At 41.2% G+C, this 19,935-nt stretch overlaps 1 protein-coding gene across 5 annotated transcripts in view; it reads right to left on the bottom strand.

Moving 5' to 3' along the window:
• Positions 1-997: 997 nt before the first annotated feature.
• The window catches only part of DPP6 (dipeptidyl peptidase like 6), a 559,516-nt gene continuing 540,578 nt past the window's right edge, over positions 998-19,935 (bottom strand). For all 5 annotated transcript variants that reach the window (XM_061349178.1, XM_061349196.1, XM_061349169.1 and 2 more), the window contains exons 17-26: positions 18,096-18,143; positions 14,225-14,323; positions 11,851-11,920; positions 9,674-9,868; positions 8,624-8,678; positions 7,605-7,710; positions 6,683-6,741; positions 4,902-4,974; positions 4,729-4,802; positions 998-3,227 (exon numbers count right to left, since the gene is read on the bottom strand). In XM_061349178.1, the coding sequence (XP_061205162.1) occupies positions 3,081-3,227; positions 4,729-4,802; positions 4,902-4,974; positions 6,683-6,741; positions 7,605-7,710; positions 8,624-8,678; positions 9,674-9,868; positions 11,851-11,920; positions 14,225-14,323; positions 18,096-18,143 (926 nt within the window). In that variant the 3' untranslated portion in view covers positions 998-3,080. The remainder of the gene's footprint in view (positions 3,228-4,728; positions 4,803-4,901; positions 4,975-6,682; positions 6,742-7,604; positions 7,711-8,623; positions 8,679-9,673; positions 9,869-11,850; positions 11,921-14,224; positions 14,324-18,095; positions 18,144-19,935) is intronic.

Here is a 19,935-nt window from a genome sequence, read left to right as displayed (position 1 = left end):
TGACTTCTTAGTCTTTTAGGGTTAAAAGGCCTTTCATGCCTATTAGGCCCAGAGACATGGATATTTGTGCAGACTTAAACATTTATTGATGATATTACTTGAGATGAAGAGGACAGTGTATTGTAGGGTACAGTCATAGCCAGGATTTCTAATTTGAGCAAAAATCTCAATTTTCCCAGGAAATCTACAAAATCAAAGGATTCCCTTTCCAGGTGTAATGAAGCTGTAGGATCATCCAGCTGATCTTGTACACCACAAGGTGTCATTGCAGGGAACAGTTAGGGATGGCCCTAACTTGTGCTCCAGCTGTTTCAGTCTGGGATAGTTACTCCTGTCCCCACAGCCAGTGGAGTGATCTGGGCACGTAAAAAAGGTGCTGCTCATTTGAGGGAGCTCTCTGAGTTTGGCCCTGGCAGGTGTATGGCTCTCCTCTTGGCTTGAAGAGGAAAAAAATACCCGAATTCAGGTAGGATGACTCTCTCCTCTTGTTTGCCTCTTTCCTGATGGAGATTTATCTGCAGAAAAATCTGCCGTTGTAGATTCAGGGAGTTTTAGTGCTTGTTTCTCACTTCATAACCCACAAACAGCTTTGGGGGAAAGGGACAATGGATGAAATGGCAAAAATCCCCTTGGTCAAGATAGCTGATGCCAGCAGGAAGCCTGTGTGCCAGGTCAGCAGGCAGAAAGGGAGAAAAGGTGTAATTTTACCAAAGAGTAGGGGGTGATAGGGGTCTTCTGATGAACTGCTACTTTGGGGTTGAGCCCACTTCATGACAGTCCACGTTTTCCCCAGAAGCTGTCACCATTTAGCATGGTGACACCATTTACCAAGGTTACAGGCAGACTAAATGGAGATGTATATTTATTTATGAAGACCTATTTTCACTTTTCTGAACTGCACCCTGGAGTTCGGGTTCAGTTCAGCAGGAACAGCGCTTCCAGCAACCTGATGCTTATTTAAGCACTTAACGCTAAATAACAGCATTAGCAACCAGGGTGGTAAAATAATGTTTTATTCCATGAATGAACAAACACTACCATGCCACATCCTAAAGTTCTTTCTACAAAAGATTGTGGACAGAGCAGATTTTTACATTTCTCAGGTCAAGTTCCTTTCAGGCTTTTGAGCCTGTTCAGTGTAGCAAAATCTGGACACGCAGCATTCTTATTGTCTATTTGGCATTTTGCCAGATAAAGCAAATTTATACCGTAGTTCTTGTTCACACAATGTCGATGCACTGTAAAGTAAAGAAGATAATCAAACCCAAACTAGGTCATTTCTGTGGCTTATCAATATATTTTTCATGATGGTCAAAGTACAACCAACATTCAAAGCTTAAAATAAAGATAATAAAAAAGACACACTAAAGAACACAATGGAAACATCATCATTGCTGTCAGGATGGGAGTTTACCCACAGTACTATGTAAAAAGTAGAAACCGGCATTGATATCAAGCTGTCAAAACAAGAAAAGGAATTACATTAATTGTTATATTTCCAAGCTAGTACTTCTAAAGAGTCCTGATCAGCGAAGAAGTGTTATCGCATGCAGGCTGAAACAAGACTAATATTGGATTTGGGACCTGACAAAGAACTGACTTACATTCCTTTATATACAGCAAAATGAAATATACAGTATTAATACTGGCTGTACATTTGGTCAGAGTATTTTACAAGGAGCAACACTAGTCAAAATTCTGATGTAGTATGTGAAAGTGAATGAAGGTTGAATGTTTTCACAAGAAGTTTTAAAAGTTGCTTTGCACTGCTATAATGAAGTGTTAGATATTTTAAAGGAAAAATGCTATTTTTTCTTATTATTTTTTATTTTTATGCTTGACAAAACTAGTGTGAATGGAAGAGATAATTAAACATGTTTGGAATATGCTAAACATTGACCTGGAATAAAACAAAGCCACTGACAGCATATGCAATAAAGCTCTGCACACTGGTTCTGTTTAAACAGCTTTTATGAGATGATCTGTGAAGTATCTGGTATAAATCCCTGCTACCATAGCCTCATCTAGCTGTTCCCCAACAGGTTGCCAACCAGTTGTTCCAACACTAATAGAAGAAAAAGAATAATCGTGACCATTGCCTACTTTTCTATAGTACAATAAAAACATCTCACTGGTAAGCTGATCTGGCTTATTTATGTGCATATTTTTCAAGGCTGCCAAGAAAATACTCAGTCTTGCAGGCAAAGGCTATGCTGAGAATGAGAGTGAGATTTCCTTTGCTTTATTCTAATAGAGTTTTTAATGTCTGGGTACCTCGACCTCCTATTGCCTCCTTAGAGCCCTCAGGTCTAAAGTTACTTGGTTAATTCAGTGTTTTTTTCCCCATATAGAACAAGCTGAGAAGCTAATAAGGTAAGCATGACACTGAATGAGAACAGAAGTAAAAGCTATATGAAATTTAGAAATGATTACAGGAAGGTAAAGATGAGTGTAACTGTAATGATATTTCATACAACTGAATTTGTATGTCCTATAGCAACGACAAACCTTCTGGATAAGGGAAAAGAGCAGGCGAGTGTGTATGAATCAGTATCTTTTAAAATAATTGTGCTATAATCTTTTCCATGTATTAGGTGAGATTTGTTTTCTGACACAATGTGGTACTAATTGTAGTAACCTTAATGTGGATGATGGATTTCACTGCTACTGCTTGATTGCTTGAATGCAAAGAGACATTAAGTCTTCCAGTCCTCAAAGCCGTTTCTTGGGGTGTTCCTTCAAGTTCAGTGTCTTACAGCTTACACACTAGAACTCACCTTGTGGCAAACATCAAAAAAAAAAAAAAAAAAAGAAAGAAAATAAAGGAAAACAAAAAAACCCCAAACAAATAAAAAGGTGATGTTGGTTGTGATGGTTTAATTTCAGACAGCAGTTTCTGCTGAGTTCACCATGCTTAATGTTCTTCCATTTAGGAAGGAGTTGCTGTCAAGTAAAGCAGATGAGCTGCTTTCAGTTCTTTTAAATACATGCTAACAACGTAACATCTCTTTCTTCAGGAAAATGATCCAATTGCATATTGTTAGAGAGATCTGCCTTATGCTTAGCACGGACAAGTAGGGTTAATCATCATCCTCCTCCTCTTTCAGTGGGGCTAGTGGGAGTTTGTCCTGAACTTGGAAACATGCCACAAAGAAGTTGACAATGGAGTTGTACAAATGCTGCTCCAATGCTGCATTGCTAAAGTAATGGCTTTCATCAGGGTAAATCTGCAAAGAAACAGGCAAATACACATCATTAGGAGCTTAGACTCTCAGGACTGACCACCCATCTCTGCAGCTTGAGCTGTCCTGCAGACACACTGCCTCTCCTCAGCACCATGTCTTCCTGCAGATGCACATGAGGTCCAGGGTAGTTCAGGCACCATGGAGCTCTGAGCGTAGACTTGCATCTTCTTTCAAAAGCAAATTTTCTGGGGGAGTATTTTCCACTTAACTCCACTCTGAACAAGTTCAGAACCAGACCACACTTACACAACTAACAGTGCTTGGTCCTTGTGAAAACTGAAAAAAAACCCCAGTGCAAATCTTTGGAGAGAAATGGTGTTTGGTTTTACTGACTAAAATGAGGGCTTTAAATTAAAAAATGCCATTAAGTAAAAAACTGAAATAAACTTGCCAAAGAAGTAATTAAATAGAAAAAATGTGGGAAGCTGAAATAGTTTAAACACAACTTTCTATAAAAATGGAACAGGTAACTTCTGCACATAAGGAAGGAATGTGAGAGAATCATAATGGGTTGTCTAGACTGGGATACTGAACAGGGAAAAAAAGAGTTTCTAGGGCTGGATGCTTGTAGGCAGGACTGAGGTGTCTCAGTGCTGCTCTAAGTACCTAAATCCCAGATGTAGATCCCTCAGCTCTTCATTCAGTCTTCAACTATCCTTTGATGTCTGTGAAGCCCATCAGTGCCTTCAAGCTCCAATGCACTAATGCTTCTTCACTGGGAAATGTGCAGAAGCATCTCAGCCATTGTAGCACTGACCAAATCTGTGCTGGGTTCATTGCTTAGTTCTCACGTCTGTGTTCCATCCTATCTGCCTTTGTAGCATAATGGAATGAGCATATCCATCACATGAAGCTCTCCAGAAATGCAGCCAGAGGGAGCTGGTATTCAGTAAATCAAGCGTTAGTAGGACTTGGGCACTGCAACGCAACCATCTGTACTGTGAAACTAGCTTGGTCCCTGTCATGGATTAAACCTGGGCTAGGTGCAATGTCCTGGCTGTAGCTTGGGATGTAGCAGAGGGTAGGGACCGTATCCCCATGCCTGGTGGATGGGTTCATTCTGGAAGCTTTAATGGCTTGAACATGGGCCATTCAGCGAAACAGAGATGTAATTTGGTGAAAGGAGAGGCTTTTTAGACCAGAGTATGGCATTCGCAGTGGGATGTCAGATTTAAGTGACATTTCTGTGCTGAACTTTTCTGGTTAATTTAATTTGATTTAAATTTCTGTTTTCCTGTAATTCATCCTGAATTTGTCCTATTGTTCCCAAAGAAAGTCAACAGACAGCAATTCCTTAGAGATATGTCTCTCAGAACCAAATCAAATAAGCATGTGAGTATATAAGAACACATTATATGCTGGCCCTACTTCTACCACCAGGCTGAGTTTGCAAGTGGCTCTCAGAGCTTGCTTCCTAACAGCAGTTCGAGTTCAAACTGGGAAATAACTGTTCAAATATGAAAAAAAGAAACACATACTGTACCTGCAAGCTGTAATTAGCCTTTGCTGTAATAAGGTGTGTGATAAGGTCCGCAGTATGCTGAAAATGGATTTTTTCTGTAAAAACAGATTAAAATCATTAAAGGGGAAAATTTAATTAAGAAAAATCAAAGCTATCCTAACCATGTAATGAGCTCGAATGACAGGCTAACTTACCATCAGCAGTAGCATGAATGATCAAAAATGTCTGTTCCTTCAGTAATGAGACTCTGTGTGCCAATTTGTTGATCTGCAAAGGTAAAGGTTGCGGTAAGATTAAAAGTCTTGCTAGAAATCAGCAATTTATACGAAGAAAATAGAAGTACTTAATTCCGCTTGATACTTCATCACAAGGATAACAAGCAGAGAGCAGCACAGCACTTTCTCTTGGCTACTTGAGTCAATTTAGAGGTAAAAATAAGCCCCCACCCTGTCCTTCCAGTCTCAGTATCAGAAGCAGAAAGAGGTCAGAGACCCTTGTCTGTTCTGATAATAGTCCTTCACTAAAAGCCTGAACTGCAGAACACATGGAAAAAGTCAAAGTGAATTTCCAGCGAATACAAAACACTGCTCAAAAGCATGCTCAGGTGTCTGTGCCTAAGAGCTCTTCAGAGAGCTGGAGTAACTTTGGTATGGTTTGAAAGCCAGACTCAAGGAGCTTTGAGGGGCTGGGGTAAGATATGATGCTAAATTGAAGTGTCCACTGCTGTAGGGCTTGATTAATGACTTCTCTCATCCTCAGATCGCTGGCTGCAATGCCTAAGCTTTTTGATGGTGCATAAATGTGTCTTGCACTCTGTTCTCCCTCTGTATGGCTCCTTCCTTTCTGCTGCCTCAGATGTAACCTACCATAATACAGATTTTTTGGAGTCTACATCAGGACTTGAATTATACGACCTCCATAATGTCTGGTCCACAGGTTAGGAGAGGTTCTTCTCCTGAGTAATTAATGGTTCAACTATGGCGTGTAGGAGATGTGTATCAGTTAGAGACTTGCCTGGAACAGTGCTATGCTCTCTGGAGAGCTCAGGTGCTGTTCCTAGCAGTTAATCCCAAATGAACTCAAAGTACCACTGTTTGCTTAGGCCAATTTTTCAATGCGTGAAGAGCATGTGACAATTCAAGGCTTTAATTTCTGGAATATTTTCCTTTGCTTTCACCTCTATTGACCTGTCTTCAAATTTCTAAAAGGATAAAAAGAATTTGCAATGACCATGAGTACAAAATTTGAGAGACAATGAACTCAGTGTTTAGAGAACCAGGATAAAGCTTTCACTGCAGGGTCACAGGGTGATACCTGCCTTCTCTGCAAGAAAACAGTTTCAAACCTTTGCTGACTTCATGTCTTCTAGCTGAAGACAAAGCTTTCTATATAACAAATTTTGTTTGTGTGACTATTCTTTATTAGGCTTTTCCTCCAAGCAACTGAAGCACATGAACCAGCTGATCCCATCACACATACCAAACAGTATCTTTGTTGATTGGTAAAATGTCTCCTTTTCCATGTTCTGATCAATTCTGGCACAGAGTTCTGCCTACCTGAAATATCTCATCTGTTCTTACTTTGAAAAGGCCAAGAGAAACTGAGCTTCACTTGACTTTGGGTCAAAAATTATGTCTTGGAGAGAATCAAAGTGTCAAGTCTATTGGGATGAACTTTAAAGGAGGTTGTGACATTGCGTCTACTTGGGCATATCAGGGTAACTCAGCCTCAATCTGTAAAACTGGAATAATCGTATTTACCCAATTTAGAGAGGCAGGCATGAAGACTAATCAATTAGTTCCCATATCCATTTGTTACTATAAAGACCAAAAACAAGGCTGGAGGACACCCTCAGAATTTTACTTAGCAAGCACCTCTTTCATATCCTTGCTCCTTCCCCAAAAGAGAACATATGGAGGAGGAGTTAAAACCCAATTCACATTTTATCAAGGAAATGCAGTGTCCATGCAGTTACCTCATACGCTCTGTTATCAATCCCATGCAAGCCCAAGTATCTTTCAGAGAAGGCTGAAGCTTGAAAAGAAAAAATGAAAATGTCTCTTTCAGTCATACGTGAGTACACTGGTGCTTCCGAGTCAAATACTGCAAATGCTAAAATAGACCTTATTTTCTAACATTGCCTTAATTACAGTGGACATATCTCTAAAAGTTTTTGAAAATCTGCTAAGGATATGTATGATACCACAGTCTTTCATTATCACCATTGTATTTATGGTTTCTAATCATTCACAGAAGAGCTTTATTTTTCTCTCCTTAATGCAACTGAGATAAAAGAGAAAAAACACTATCTTGTTGCGTCCCTTTCTCCTTTCACATGGGGCCATCGCCATCAACAGCTGACTGCAAGTTCCTGTTGGTCTCAGGGATAACTGTACAGGACCTGAAGGCCAGCTTAACACCACTGACTGTCATGGCAGTCCCCTCATTTTCACTGGCACTAAGTACAAACAGAACTGGTGTCCCTGAGAGAAAGGACCACCATTTGCAGTGGAGTATTGCCGCTGGAGAGAGAATGGTACAGGCAGAACGGACCACAGGTTGCATGGATGTATGGCTCAGGCAGGAATGAAGCACATTCAAGGCAGCCATGGAGGTTGGTGGCAGAGGCTGGAGGGGTTTAAAGCCAATTCTCCTTTGTTTAAAAGGACTGGGTAATAAAAGTGATTTGATTACTCTGACTACCATGTCTGGTCCCATTGGTGCCAGCAAAATTACTCTTGAGGGAGAAAAAGGGGTTTATGGCTAGTCCTAAGAAGACACACAATACAAAACAGGTGGGATCTTTGGGAAGAAAGAGAAGATAACTGGGAAAACATAGGGCATAAACATCATGTGTGGTCAGCATGAGGGTCTGTGCACTTTGGGGTGTGGATTACCATATAGTTTGAAGTCTGTCAGCGGGGAGAGGGCAGCTCCACAGGCGAACACCTGGTTCTCTTCACCAGCTGGAAGCATGTAAGTGCTCAGGTAGCCACCGTAATCCTGGAGCAGAAAGGAGACAGTGGCATCAGTGGTCCTGTTGTGAGGGGCTTTTGGGTACAGAAACCCAGCAGCTGTGACCTTGCTATGAAAAATCACAAAACAAGGGACATCTCCCTGGCTTTGGCAGATGCTGCTGAAGATAAGCTCTATATTCATTGTACTCTCCTGAAGGCAGGAGGGTTGTGTGCCCAAGAGCTTACCTCTTTTCATCCCACTGTATGTCTGTAGCTCTAATCAGATATGACACCTTTCCAAAATATTACCCCAGTCTTTATTTAAAATGGACATCACAATTTCAGTGTCTGCTGTCAGCCTGTTAACAGTTCCCTGCAGAGATGCTGCTGTATGCGCATGCATATGATGTATGTGTACACGTCTGCTGTACAGAGGTGCTGTACGTATGTAGAGATACTCACTCTATGCCTGTATCTCCCACAATAAACAACTACTACTCACAATTCCATTCTCATTTCAAACTGCGGGTACTTTGCAATTGCTGTTTCTCAGCCGAGCACACACTGTAGTGCAAATCGGCCTCAGAAATCAATATTGTTGTACATTTGTTGAACACAAGCTAGATCTACCCACTTTGCCACAGGCCTTAAGGGACAAGATAAAAATGAAATTAAAGTCTGCAAGGGGAAAAAATAATTTATCTGACAGCGTTTTTCTGACAAATAGTCACTGTCTGCACTTGGAAATTAATTAAAAAGAAGTAATTGACTAATACATTGGTAAAATGAAAGCTTTCATCTTTAACATCTCTCCCATGACTGATAGAAGCAGTCTATCTCAAAAATAAGTAATAATAAAAAAGCCACCACCAACATATTCAATAAATCAGGATTTAGCGCAGCTGCTTATCCAGATCAGCCAACTAAAAAAGCACAGAGGAACAAAGGGAAAACGTTACCTTCCCAAACACACCGACTCTCAATTTATCAATGTAATGCTCCTTCAGCATTGTCCTAGAATATGAGAGAGGAAAACAATGGATTAAATATATTTTTCACTTAGATATAACAAACACAATGTCATTTTTATCAGCTGGAATTTGGGGTGGCAGCAGAAATATCATAGAATCCCAGAATGGTTTGGGTTGGAAGGGACCTTAAAGCTCATTCAGTTCCAACCCCCCTGCCATGGGCACGGACACCTCCCACTAGACCAGGCTGCTCCAAGCCCTGTCCAACCCAGCCTTGAACACTGCCAGGGATGGCGCAGTCACAGCTTCTCTGGGGAACTTGTGCCAGCACCTCACCTGCTCTGGGCGACCTGTGCCAGTGCATCACCACCCTCACAGTAAAGAACTTCTTCCTAATGCCTATTCTAAATCTCCCCTCTCTCAGTTATGGATCAAGCCATTACCCCTTGATCCAGACTAAATTCACACTGCTTTCATGTAAGACTCTTACTTAATCTTGTAACCTGTTGCAACCAAGCAATGGCAACAAATAGCCTGCACTACCTCAGAAAGTCATAATAAAGCTGATGCTATTGAACTACTCGAATAGGTTTTTTAGTGTGATTATGTGGAGAATAAATCTAACAACATGACAGGATTTGATGTTTAGGGTTATGCTTCTTTTTTTTTTTTCCTGTTTTAGAAAGTTTAAGATTTTAAAGATGGATTTTTTCCAACTACCAGGCCAGCAAAAAATTAATGTAGGAGCTGAAATTCAAGCTTACTTGTTTGTAGCTGTATGAGTGTACAGAGCTAAAAATAAATACGTTTTGAACACATGAGACAGATAAGTCTGCTGTAGTTTAGCCCTGTTGAAGGCTTGTTTCTCTTCCTCTGCACTGGCTAGCATGGGCTCTATCTCACATTCTGTCACTTGGTCACAGCTGTATGACCACACTGTCCTTCCCTCCCACACACCATTAAGGCAACCAGGACTAATGACAATCTTGTGTTAATTATCATTAAGGAATTAATTTCTTCAATAACAGTGTCATTCACCGGACAGCTTCCAACTGATCCTTCTCTTCCAAAAAGCCCAGCCTCCTCTTAACCTCATGCAATAGCTTAGTGCCTTGGAAGCCACTCCCGCGGCCGTCAAACTTCAGCACGATGGCATTGTGAGAGCTGACCATGACGCTTTCCCACGTCACCTCAAATCTCTCTGTTACGATCTGGCTGCCTGGGGTCCCATCCCTGAAACAGAAATAGGCATCAAGCAAAGGCAACAGCAACAAACACGGGACAAACACCCTCTCAGGGCTGTGAGCTTGCCATGGTAATGGGACTGGCAACTCCTGCATGCATTATAAGGCAGGGCATGTTTCAGAAAGTGAACACCAGTCTCTGCAGTGATGATGTGCAGAAGGCTGGTTGTGTAGGTTGGGCTTTGAGTCTGGGATGGAAGCTACTGGTTGGTTTCTGCCTCCCTCTTCACACAGCTACTATCACTGTGCTAAGCTGAGCTTTGAGGAAAGCACAGCAAGCACATCACTGACTGGGCAGGATTCTCCTGTGAAACCTGGGGCAGCAACACAAAGGTCAGTTGAGTTTTCCCTTTCTACACCTTCTCTATTCTATACTTATCTTCTACATTCCCCAAAGATGGTACTTTTCTGGCGAAGGGATTTCTTGAGAAGAGCCTGGCTTTGGGGTGCACTGGCACTGCCAAAATATGTCGGATAAAGCTTGCAGGCATCAGTCATCCTTTCCTTTACTGGCAAGCATTGGGGTTCCATTCGCTGCCCCTATTCAACCAGCTTAGACCTTCCCACTGGGTTCTCAAGAGCGGCCATAGATGGAGCTTGTCAATCACTTCTGTCACCACTGCTTCACTAGTATACAGAGGGAAAGAACACTTCGAAAGTGATAAAACTGACAGCTTAAAAATTCAAAGATTGGCCTGAAATCCATGGGTAAAAGGAAGGGGCAGGCAAGACTCCTCTTCACCCTTTTGTTTGGAGTCAAATCCTGTACAGGGGAACTGTCTTGAGAAATATTGACCCCACTTCAGCAAGACAGCTGGGAAAAGTCAAGTTATGATAATGATGATTAATATTTAGGGCTGGTATTAGTGTAGAGCATCCCACTGGTGCTTCCATTTACTTCTTGTCCTTTCTGGGGTTCTTGGAGACATCAGGCAACTCACTGCAGGATTTTAATGTGCATGTGGCTTCAGTCATTTGCATTTATTCAAGTGAGACCGAGGCACATCCAGCTTCAGAGGCAGCTTAATCAAGTGTTGTTAGCTTGATGAGTACCAATCTTCCTCAAGCACTTGTATAATGAAGTACATTTTCTCTGCAGTAATTTTTGTGATGTAAAGACATGCTTATTGCAGTGTTTTTGTCCTTCATGGAAGGATGTGCAGGATGGCATTCAGGCTTTCATCAGGCATTCATCACTCCTGCATGAGACTTCTCTCTTATGGGGTGTTCCGTAGCAAGGAGCAAGCAATACAGCGGGATGCGCCAAGGCTAAACAGGCTCTTCCAAGGTCAGTGACTTCCCTCCCCCAGTTTCTTTGCAAATTGCCACAAAAACTCAGTAATGTGTATTATTACTGCTAAGTGTTGCATAAAGAAATACCTATCTGCTATGCCTACCAGGAGAAAACACCTCCTACTGAATAGAAATGCTAACATGGAGATCTTCAAAGGTTTTTAGCTCTCTCTTTACTGTCACTTCAGGGTACAGTAGCATTTACATGGGAATGACTGCTGTGCAAAGGTGTCTAAACTTGAAGCTGAGGTAAGGCTGACTGCATTCCACTGTGGAACTATCTGTTAAACACTGGGTAAGTGCCCTAAGCACTGAGATAAAAAGTCAACATCTGACTTTTATTCCTTCCCCTCCTGTTTCTGCCCCCCCAGAATTATTGAACTGCAAGTTGAATACATGGAACGATTTTACAGAATCCTACAATGCACTCAGAGGATTTCACTAGGGTGCTCTCCTGGGACCCAAAACCTTTGGCTCAAACACAGGAGAGAAAGGACCTACATCTAGCCCCTCCTAGCTTTGAGGTGAGATGGGGATAGGGACCAATATGTTAGACTTGGTGCTAAAGCCGAGTGGCATTCCTTGTACAAAACATATCCTAAAAGGTTTTGATCATGGCCAAGGTTTCCATGCTGCCCTCATATTATGAACAGAAAGAAAGAACAAGTGAGAACTTACACAACCAAAAGCAAGGGGTAGTGCGCAGTGTCCGAAAAGGTGGCTGGCTTTAAGATCTGCATTGGTAATTCTAGGGAAAAAAATCACAACCCACAAATAACAACATGCTTCAGTGTGGGAGCACTGACATAATTAATAGATTTTTCTGGTGGTTTTGCCACTTATGAGCAGGAACAAAATGGCATTTCATCAGAGGCACTGGTAAATAACACCTTAGAAACACATATGTTGTCAAAGAAAAGACTCATATTATGATAGCTGAGGTGACAAGAAATGCAAATCGGGAGTACAGCACGAGCTGTTCAGTCATGCATCACTTTTGCAGCATTCAATTAACATCTGGCAATAGCTATAATTTTCCTTTTTGGCAGCTGGAAGAGTGACACAGTCAGAAATCAATATTTCAGGGCAGAAGAGGAGGGGGAAAATCAGTGACGAAGATGATAATTTAAAAGCCAATTAAGTATGGTGGCTGGGGGAGAAAATGCGATTATTTTGCTATAATAGTATGAAGACAGATGGAGAAACATGTATTTTAATCCTAACTTCCAAAGGGCTTAATTTTGCTGTAAAACAGGAGGTAACTGTTCTGAAGCCCACGTTGTTATACTGGTACTGAACCAGTGTAAGTGAGAGATGTGCTCACCAAAGCATCATTTAACTGTTTCCTATGGCTTCATATCCATAGCCAAAAATGCTGCCACACAAATGCTTTATGTATTAATGAGATCACATTTATTTTTAAAATGTTAACTACAATCCAGATCAGCAAATGCCCAGCAATTAAATCGGTATTAGGAGCATTTTCAGTAGATTAATACACAGATTAACTGCTTGGTTTAAGTGGTTTGCTTTGCAATTATTGTGTGACACTCTGCCTAATTAGTTATTCCATCTGAATGCTAATAGCTGCAAATTGGATCAATGGCCCAGGGACAGCCAAAAAGGCCATCGCTTGACTTTAAATACAACTATGCACTATGTGTTGTGTTCCCAAGGCTGTTAAGCCCAAAGCTTTTAAAACACAGAGTGGGCACAGAAGAACAGCTACATGGCCAGCTTGCGTTTGCTACACACACGTGTATATTTTTGGTTCAATGAGCAAAATGGCATTTCAGTGATACCTGCTATTAAGAAATTTAGAATCAAGTTGAGTTATTCCTAATAAGCTGCTAGTGTCACTATGAGTTGGCTCACAGGGGGGATAGATGTGACCTTTATGACAGGTTCTTTCCCTGTCTTTTCCTGCCCATAAGTCCTGGAAGCACAGGTCTGTTCTTACTATTTTATGTACTGGGTTATGTTCCTAATGCACATGTGGCAAGCAGAACATTTTAAGGCCATTATTATCCTTTTCAAATGGCAAGTGTCTCTCAGCCTTTGCTTTACATTTTATAACACCTGGTAACGGTTGAAATTAGTAACCTGCCATTCATCACACCTCACTGATTTTGCTTCACTGTATCCAACCTTAGATGTACCCTCCTTTCTGTCATGGGAAATATTATGGGTCATACTTCCAACACAGAGTCTCTGGGGTTTTTTGAGAGTTGCACCATACATGCAAACTGAGGTTTTTGAGAGCCACTACACAATTCTGAGTATGTGGATTTTCCACATATAGGTAAGACATCTACATACAGCTAGAGGAGATGCTTTTTATTTTGTTTCAGGTACAACTGAAGAGACAGAAAATGCTTTGGCTATTTCCTTCTAGGCTTTTCTCTCTCTTTTTGGCATATGGGTAAGTGGGGAATGATTATACAAGTGGCACAAATAACGTGACAGCTGCAGATATAAACTGCTCCAAGACTCCTGACTTCTCTACTCCAGGTGAAATCTCTTTTAGCTTTTCTTCTAAAGCTGCTTATTTTTTTTCAGCCCCAAAATAGTATAGCTTTGTTAGAGAATCCTGAATGACTCCGATGGCAGTTGTTGGCGAGTCATATTCATTCACTGCAGTTCAATATTGTATACTGAAAGGCAGTCACAGCTGTAGCCAGCCACCTACAGTATCCCTCTTCAAACCAATAATAATATGCCAGCCCAGCTAGGGAAAATACCCTGAACAAAGGGGGAACTGCACAGTGTCATCTCCCAGAGTGGCTTTTTCTACAAAGAAAATTTTAAAAGGAAATAAAAACACCAGCCCAACCCTATCATTTTGCTTTTCTTCAGATGCATTCACATTAAATCCTGTCTCTGCAATAACCCCCTTATGTAGCATTTCCTAAGAGAGTGCTTTGCAAACTGAGTGAGTTTATTGAAAGCCAAAGTAATTTTTCCTCCTGCCAGTCTAGCCAAGATGACTGTATCATTTCACAGCAATAGCAGTGAAAAAGAAAGAGAAAGAGAGAGGAAAACGGTTACTTACTGTAGTCATCTATCTTGATTTCCATGTACTCTACCTTAGGCATTTGCCTGTCGTTTACAGCCAGCTGCACATTTTCATTTACCTCCAGCTCAAAAATTTCTGAAAGAAGGATAAAAATCACAAAAACTATAGGCATTGTTTGTGAAAAAGCATTTTAACATTTTATAGTCACCTTAATATTTGTCACACAGGTTTCCTTTGGAAAGAATTTCCTTTTAGTCCTTGCAGATGCCTAATTCAGTCTTTGAAGTCTTTGAAACCCCTTTTAGGGTCTGTATTGGCAGAAAGCTATATCCCTGAAATCTGACATTCAGCTGATTTACAGCAGATGGGAATCTGACCTTCTTTGTTGAGACACTACTATGGGCCCCACTCAGACATTTAACTGCCATGCGCAGCCAGATATCCTCAAGTCTGTGCCCGAGTTTTGCACACAACGATTGGGAAAAGGAAGGAGACCATGGAGGGTTTCAGGACATGGCTGTGCTTCTACACAAGGGAAAATCCATGCGAAGGAACACCATGGAGAGAGGAGTGGACAAAGACCATACGTACAAACCTGCAATACCAGGTTTTGGAGCAATCAGGCTGGGTTTGAATGAGGCCATTCTCTGCCATGTGAACTCAAAGAAGGTTTGAGGTTTTGTACTAAATTCTGTGTTTTATTGTCTATAACATTTTGAGACATACTGATAAATAGATGGGTAACCCAGACTCCTCAGATCATACTTACAGTACCTGATTATCATGCGCTCATTGCCCATCTCTGCTGAATAGGCAGGCACAGCACAAAAACATGCCCTTCCCAGTTAATACATTTCACAGACCTTTCAGCAACAGGATATTGGTTCAATGACTATTCACTCTGCTTCTGAAAAGCCAGGCTCATCTCTATTGAAACCACAACCCCCACAGAAGTGCCAAATCAACAGCCTATTACATTTAGTTAAATATTAAGATTCTCATTTAATTATGGCACACACAAGTAGCTTTATCAGCAGAAAGGGGCTTGCCACGTAGGGGAATTTAGTCAAGCCGTTTTATTTGTTCATATAATTGCATTCACAGAAAGCCAGGAAGACTGTGGAGAAAATAAAAAAGATTGGCATATCTCCTAAAGGACTTTCTTTTCTGCTCTAGGACCACAGGGAGCTTCAGTCTGTGGTGTACAAATGGTCATTGCTTAATTAAATGTAAGCACGCTATAATATTCAGTGCAACTCACTATTATCAGATTATTACAGCATACAGAGGCAAACTCCCTTTGTAGAGCAATGGGCTCATATTAAATGAGCAAATTCAGTAACATGCAACTGTCAGCTGCCCTTTATTCAAAAGCGAAAGAATGAAGGGGGGAAAAAAAGGGATGCAGGGGAAATGCTAATTGTATGCCAAAAAATCATGAATTTCAGTAGGGGATGTGTTCTGTGCATGACTAGATTGAGTTCTCTATGTAATAAATGCTATGCATGTATATCTATCAAAATAGAACTGGTCTTGGTGTGGTTTATGTTCCTTTTTCAAGCCCTTCATTTGCTGTTTCTATTTTATAGTAACTCTCATTCACCTAAAAGTATTTTACAAAAGTATACAGGAGGCTATAAAACAGCTCATGAGGGCTCTATGCTGTACATGCTGTTATAGCCAGCCAGCCGTCTCCATGTCTTTGGTAAAACTAAGGAATTGTGTTTAAGGGGGAAAAAAGAAAGTGACTTTGGAGATGCAGGTCAGAGCTAAGAAACTCTCTTGGTCCTGTGGCAACACCCTCTGTGGGATGAAGAGCCTTGTGGGCATCACCAGGGATACTCTGGAGGTGTGCTTGGTGAGGGCACTGCCAAAGCCAAGCCTCTGCTGGGAGGATGAGCAGGTGATACACCCTTGTGCAGAGACTGAATGGTCACTGGTTCAGAAGGACTGAAAACCCTGCAATTTACTGTCAGTATTACTTAAAGAAGTAATTCTCATATTCTTTTTTAGATTAGAATAGCTACAATGCCAACTTCCACATATTTATAGCAGAAGTAGTGTCATGAAGGACCAGATCAAGCACATGAAGCTATACACCAACCCCACTACTGCCAGCAGAAGTAACCCTGGCTCTGCAGCAAGAGCCTTCCTCTGGACAGCAAAATCACTCAGCTCCATCATGGCACTTTTATTTGGACATTTTAGACCTGTGAGAAAACACAGTCATGAAGAAATCAAATATTTATCTCATGGCCACCATCATAAGCAAGGTGATCACAGATGGCCTAAGCCATGGGCCAGGTCAGGTTGTGCTGCTTTGCTTGGCAGCAGAGATGGCAAAGGACAGTCGTGTAGCAGTATAATGCTTTAACCTAACTTGTCCCAGGTTGCTCCTAAATTTTAAGTTGTATCCCTCTGCAAAGGAACATTTTAATTGGAAAGAAGTATGGAAAAGATGGAAAGATAAATTAGTGTTAAATGCACAATACAGCTCTAATAATATTGGATACTGTTGACGCCAGATGGAACTCTACTGAGCATTTGTATTCTAACGGCAAAGAATACAAAATGCCACAAATATGATTTTAAATTTGATAAAAAAAAAAAAACCCAAAACAGAACCAGAATTTGGGGTTTCATTCTGCACATCTTGCTTACAAGCAAACTTTTCTAGGTTGGGTAAGGGCTTGAAATGCAAGTTGCCAACAGAAATTGAGAAAACAGGGTACACCCAGGAACTGTATGATGCGAGAGGGAGTTGTGTTTTTTTCTTATGTGTTCTGGTGCCACAGGAGTTTTCCTTTGACATTTCCCACCTTTAGTGGCAAATGAAGCAGCTCAGCATTTCACAGAAATCCTTTATTTTAAGAGCCAAATTCCCTACTTTGCTCTTCTCCTTTGCAGAGGCAACAGCAGCGAGTTGTAAATCCAGTTAAGTGAAACTGATACCTGCCATAAACTGATACCAATGTACAAAGCAGCTAGAATAAAAGTGTTGCTTATCATCTCAATCACAGCAGTGCCTGGAGTCCCTAACTGCAGGTTAGGGCTGGGCTAAGCTCTACATTAAAATGAAAGATAAGGGCTTCGCACTAAAATGACGGGAGCACATGAATCTTGATATCACGTGAGACTCAGTCCCACACTCTAATATGAAGTCTCCAGAGACTTATGAAAGAGTCTTGGTTTAAGACCCTTGTATAGAAGGGACAGAGAATGGCTGTACATCTGAGGCTCCCTGCAATGCTGACTTGGGATAAAAAATTGATCTTTTTGCATAATTTGTACTGCTATAGGTGTGAAAGAGGAACCCCAGAAACTTCATGGCTCTCTAAACTCTAAAGGGAGTCTGGTAATGGCTACAGCCAGTGTCAAAGATTCTGAGGGATGAAACCTGTATATTTGGAATAACTGTAGCTTCACACTGATGTAGATGTGAATCATCAGCATCAAAAAGCCTTATCAAACAATAAGTGCTACAATCCCCATGAACAGATCAGGAAACCAGGAAGACGTACAACTTGTGGGACTCACTCCTTTCTGTTACCTCTCTCAACCTGGTAATCCATATCAGAGTGATTTTATTAAAACCATAGATTAAACTCAGTGTTTCCTATTTTTGACTGGGACATAAGCCAGAATTTGTGAAAGACTAATAAGAAGTGGTTATTCTTTTGAGAAAGCTGATAACGAACATTACCAAAAAACTGGGTTTCTATCCCAAAGAGCAAGCTGTTGCGATGGCAGCACAACAGATCTGCCGCTGCCTTTGATATGCAGAAGCCTTGCATTTAGGCGTAGTCTGGGCTCCCTGCTACTGTAAGTTTACCAAAGAGCAGCTATATCTCACTGAACTGCTGGTTACTTTTCCCTGAAGAATTGCAAAGCTGAAGCCCATCCTTACTCTGTGCATCGGCTGTGCTGTGAACAGTCACCATTGGTACACGGGGACCTTGAAAAGAAGAAGAAAAGAACTCGGTTAAATTTCTATCGAGGCACACACAGATAGATACACATGAACCTGGTTTTGACTTTCATAGAGCTGAAGACTCCTGAGACTCATTTTCCATGCAAGAGTAATCTAAAAAGCAAATCACCCTGGTATTATAAAGAGTCTATGAATAAATGACAGTACTGTAGATTCGAAGACATACGAGATTTCAAAGCCCTTTCCCAACAGACCACTAAATGCATATTTCCCTAATTTGTAAACATTATAATTAGCACAAACACAATTAAATCACTTGCTTTAAAAATTATTCTAACGACACCCTAACATCACAGCAAAGCCTTTACATTTTGTATGCTTTGGATAACTGTTGGTGTTTTGCAAATGTTTTGGGTTTTGTGTAAGGGTTTGTTGTTTTGGTTTATTTTAATTAATTAACATCAGTTTGCCTCTAAAATGTTGTCTTGAAATGCAGCATTTGGGTATTGAAATCAGTCTGCATTATACAAAGGGGATCATCATTATTATGCAGTGTGCATGAGTGAACAACAGAACTCGTTGCCATAAGATACTAAGGTGTTTAGGATGCTACGGTCTTTACCACAGGATGCTATAGTCTTCAGCACAGCATGCTGTAGGATGCTATAGTCCTTAGCACACTGGTGTGGATTCAACTTCTTATTCAGAAAGTCACCAAGTGGCTGATTGATAGAAACACAGGATGGTACAAGAAATTAGGTTCATTTTATAGTTATCAGCTTCTTTCTTTCTGGTTTTTAATTATAATTTTCTGACTTGGAGACAGGACGCTGGGCCAAGATGAGCTTCAGTCTGATCCATTACAGCCACTCGCATGTTATTACCATACCTGTTTGTAGTTTTTCCAATGAATTTGACAATACTGCTCAGGAAGGTGGAAGAAGCACTGCAATGATGAAATGGCTAATTCTTAGCCTCAAAGTTATAGTGGTATCTTACTTTTCTTCCCTTTCCTCATAATGCAATATGATGCAACAGCAGCAAGCATGAGCAGCTGAGGAAAGATCTTCTGCGTGACCAACTAAGCTTCTAACAGCAGGGCCAGAGCGCTCCCATGCTGTGTGTGGGTGAAGATCATGGATCATAGAATCACAGACTTATAGAATTGTTCAGGTTGAAAAAGACCCTCAAGATCACCCATAAACTTAACACTGCCTAGTCCACCACTAAACCGTGTCCCTAAGCTCCACATCTGCACATCTTTTAGATATCTCCAGGGACTGCGACCCAACCACTTCCCTGGGCAGCCTGTTCCAAAGCTTGACAACCCTTTTGGTGAAGAAATTTTTCCTAATACCTAATCTAGACCTCCTTTTGTGCAACTTGAGGCCATTTGCTCTTATTCTATTGCTTGTTGCTTGGGAGAAGAGACTGACACCCACCTCCCTACAACCTCCTTTCAGGCAGTTCTAGAGAGCAATAAGGTCTCGCCTGAGCCTCCTTTTCTGTAGGCTAAACAACCTCAGTTCCCTCAGCCACTCCTCACAGCAGCTGTGCTTCGGACCCTTCATCAGCTTCACTGCTTTTCCCTGGACCCGCTCCAGCACCTCAATGTCTTCCTTGTAGTGTCTGACGCAAACCTGAACACAGTATTTGAGGTGCAGCCTCACCAGGCTTCATGGCAGGACCTCTCTTGTATATACTGTATTTCCAGTTCAAACTTACCATGTTATGAGGGTGTGCAGCTGGTGTGGATAACAAAGTTCAGAGCTGTCTGTACGAAAGACCCATGGAGGAAAAGTTGTTAGAAACCATG

This window comes from Neopsephotus bourkii, unplaced genomic scaffold, assembly GCF_033783945.1.
Source record: "Neopsephotus bourkii isolate Nb327-2 ecotype Australia unplaced genomic scaffold, CSIRO-AGI_Nbou_v1 NB_53, whole genome shotgun sequence".
Classification (NCBI taxonomy): domain Eukaryota; kingdom Metazoa; phylum Chordata; class Aves; order Psittaciformes; family Psittacidae; genus Neopsephotus; species Neopsephotus bourkii.
Note: the sequence above shows the minus strand (reverse complement) of the source record. Positions and strands in the feature narration are given on the sequence as shown.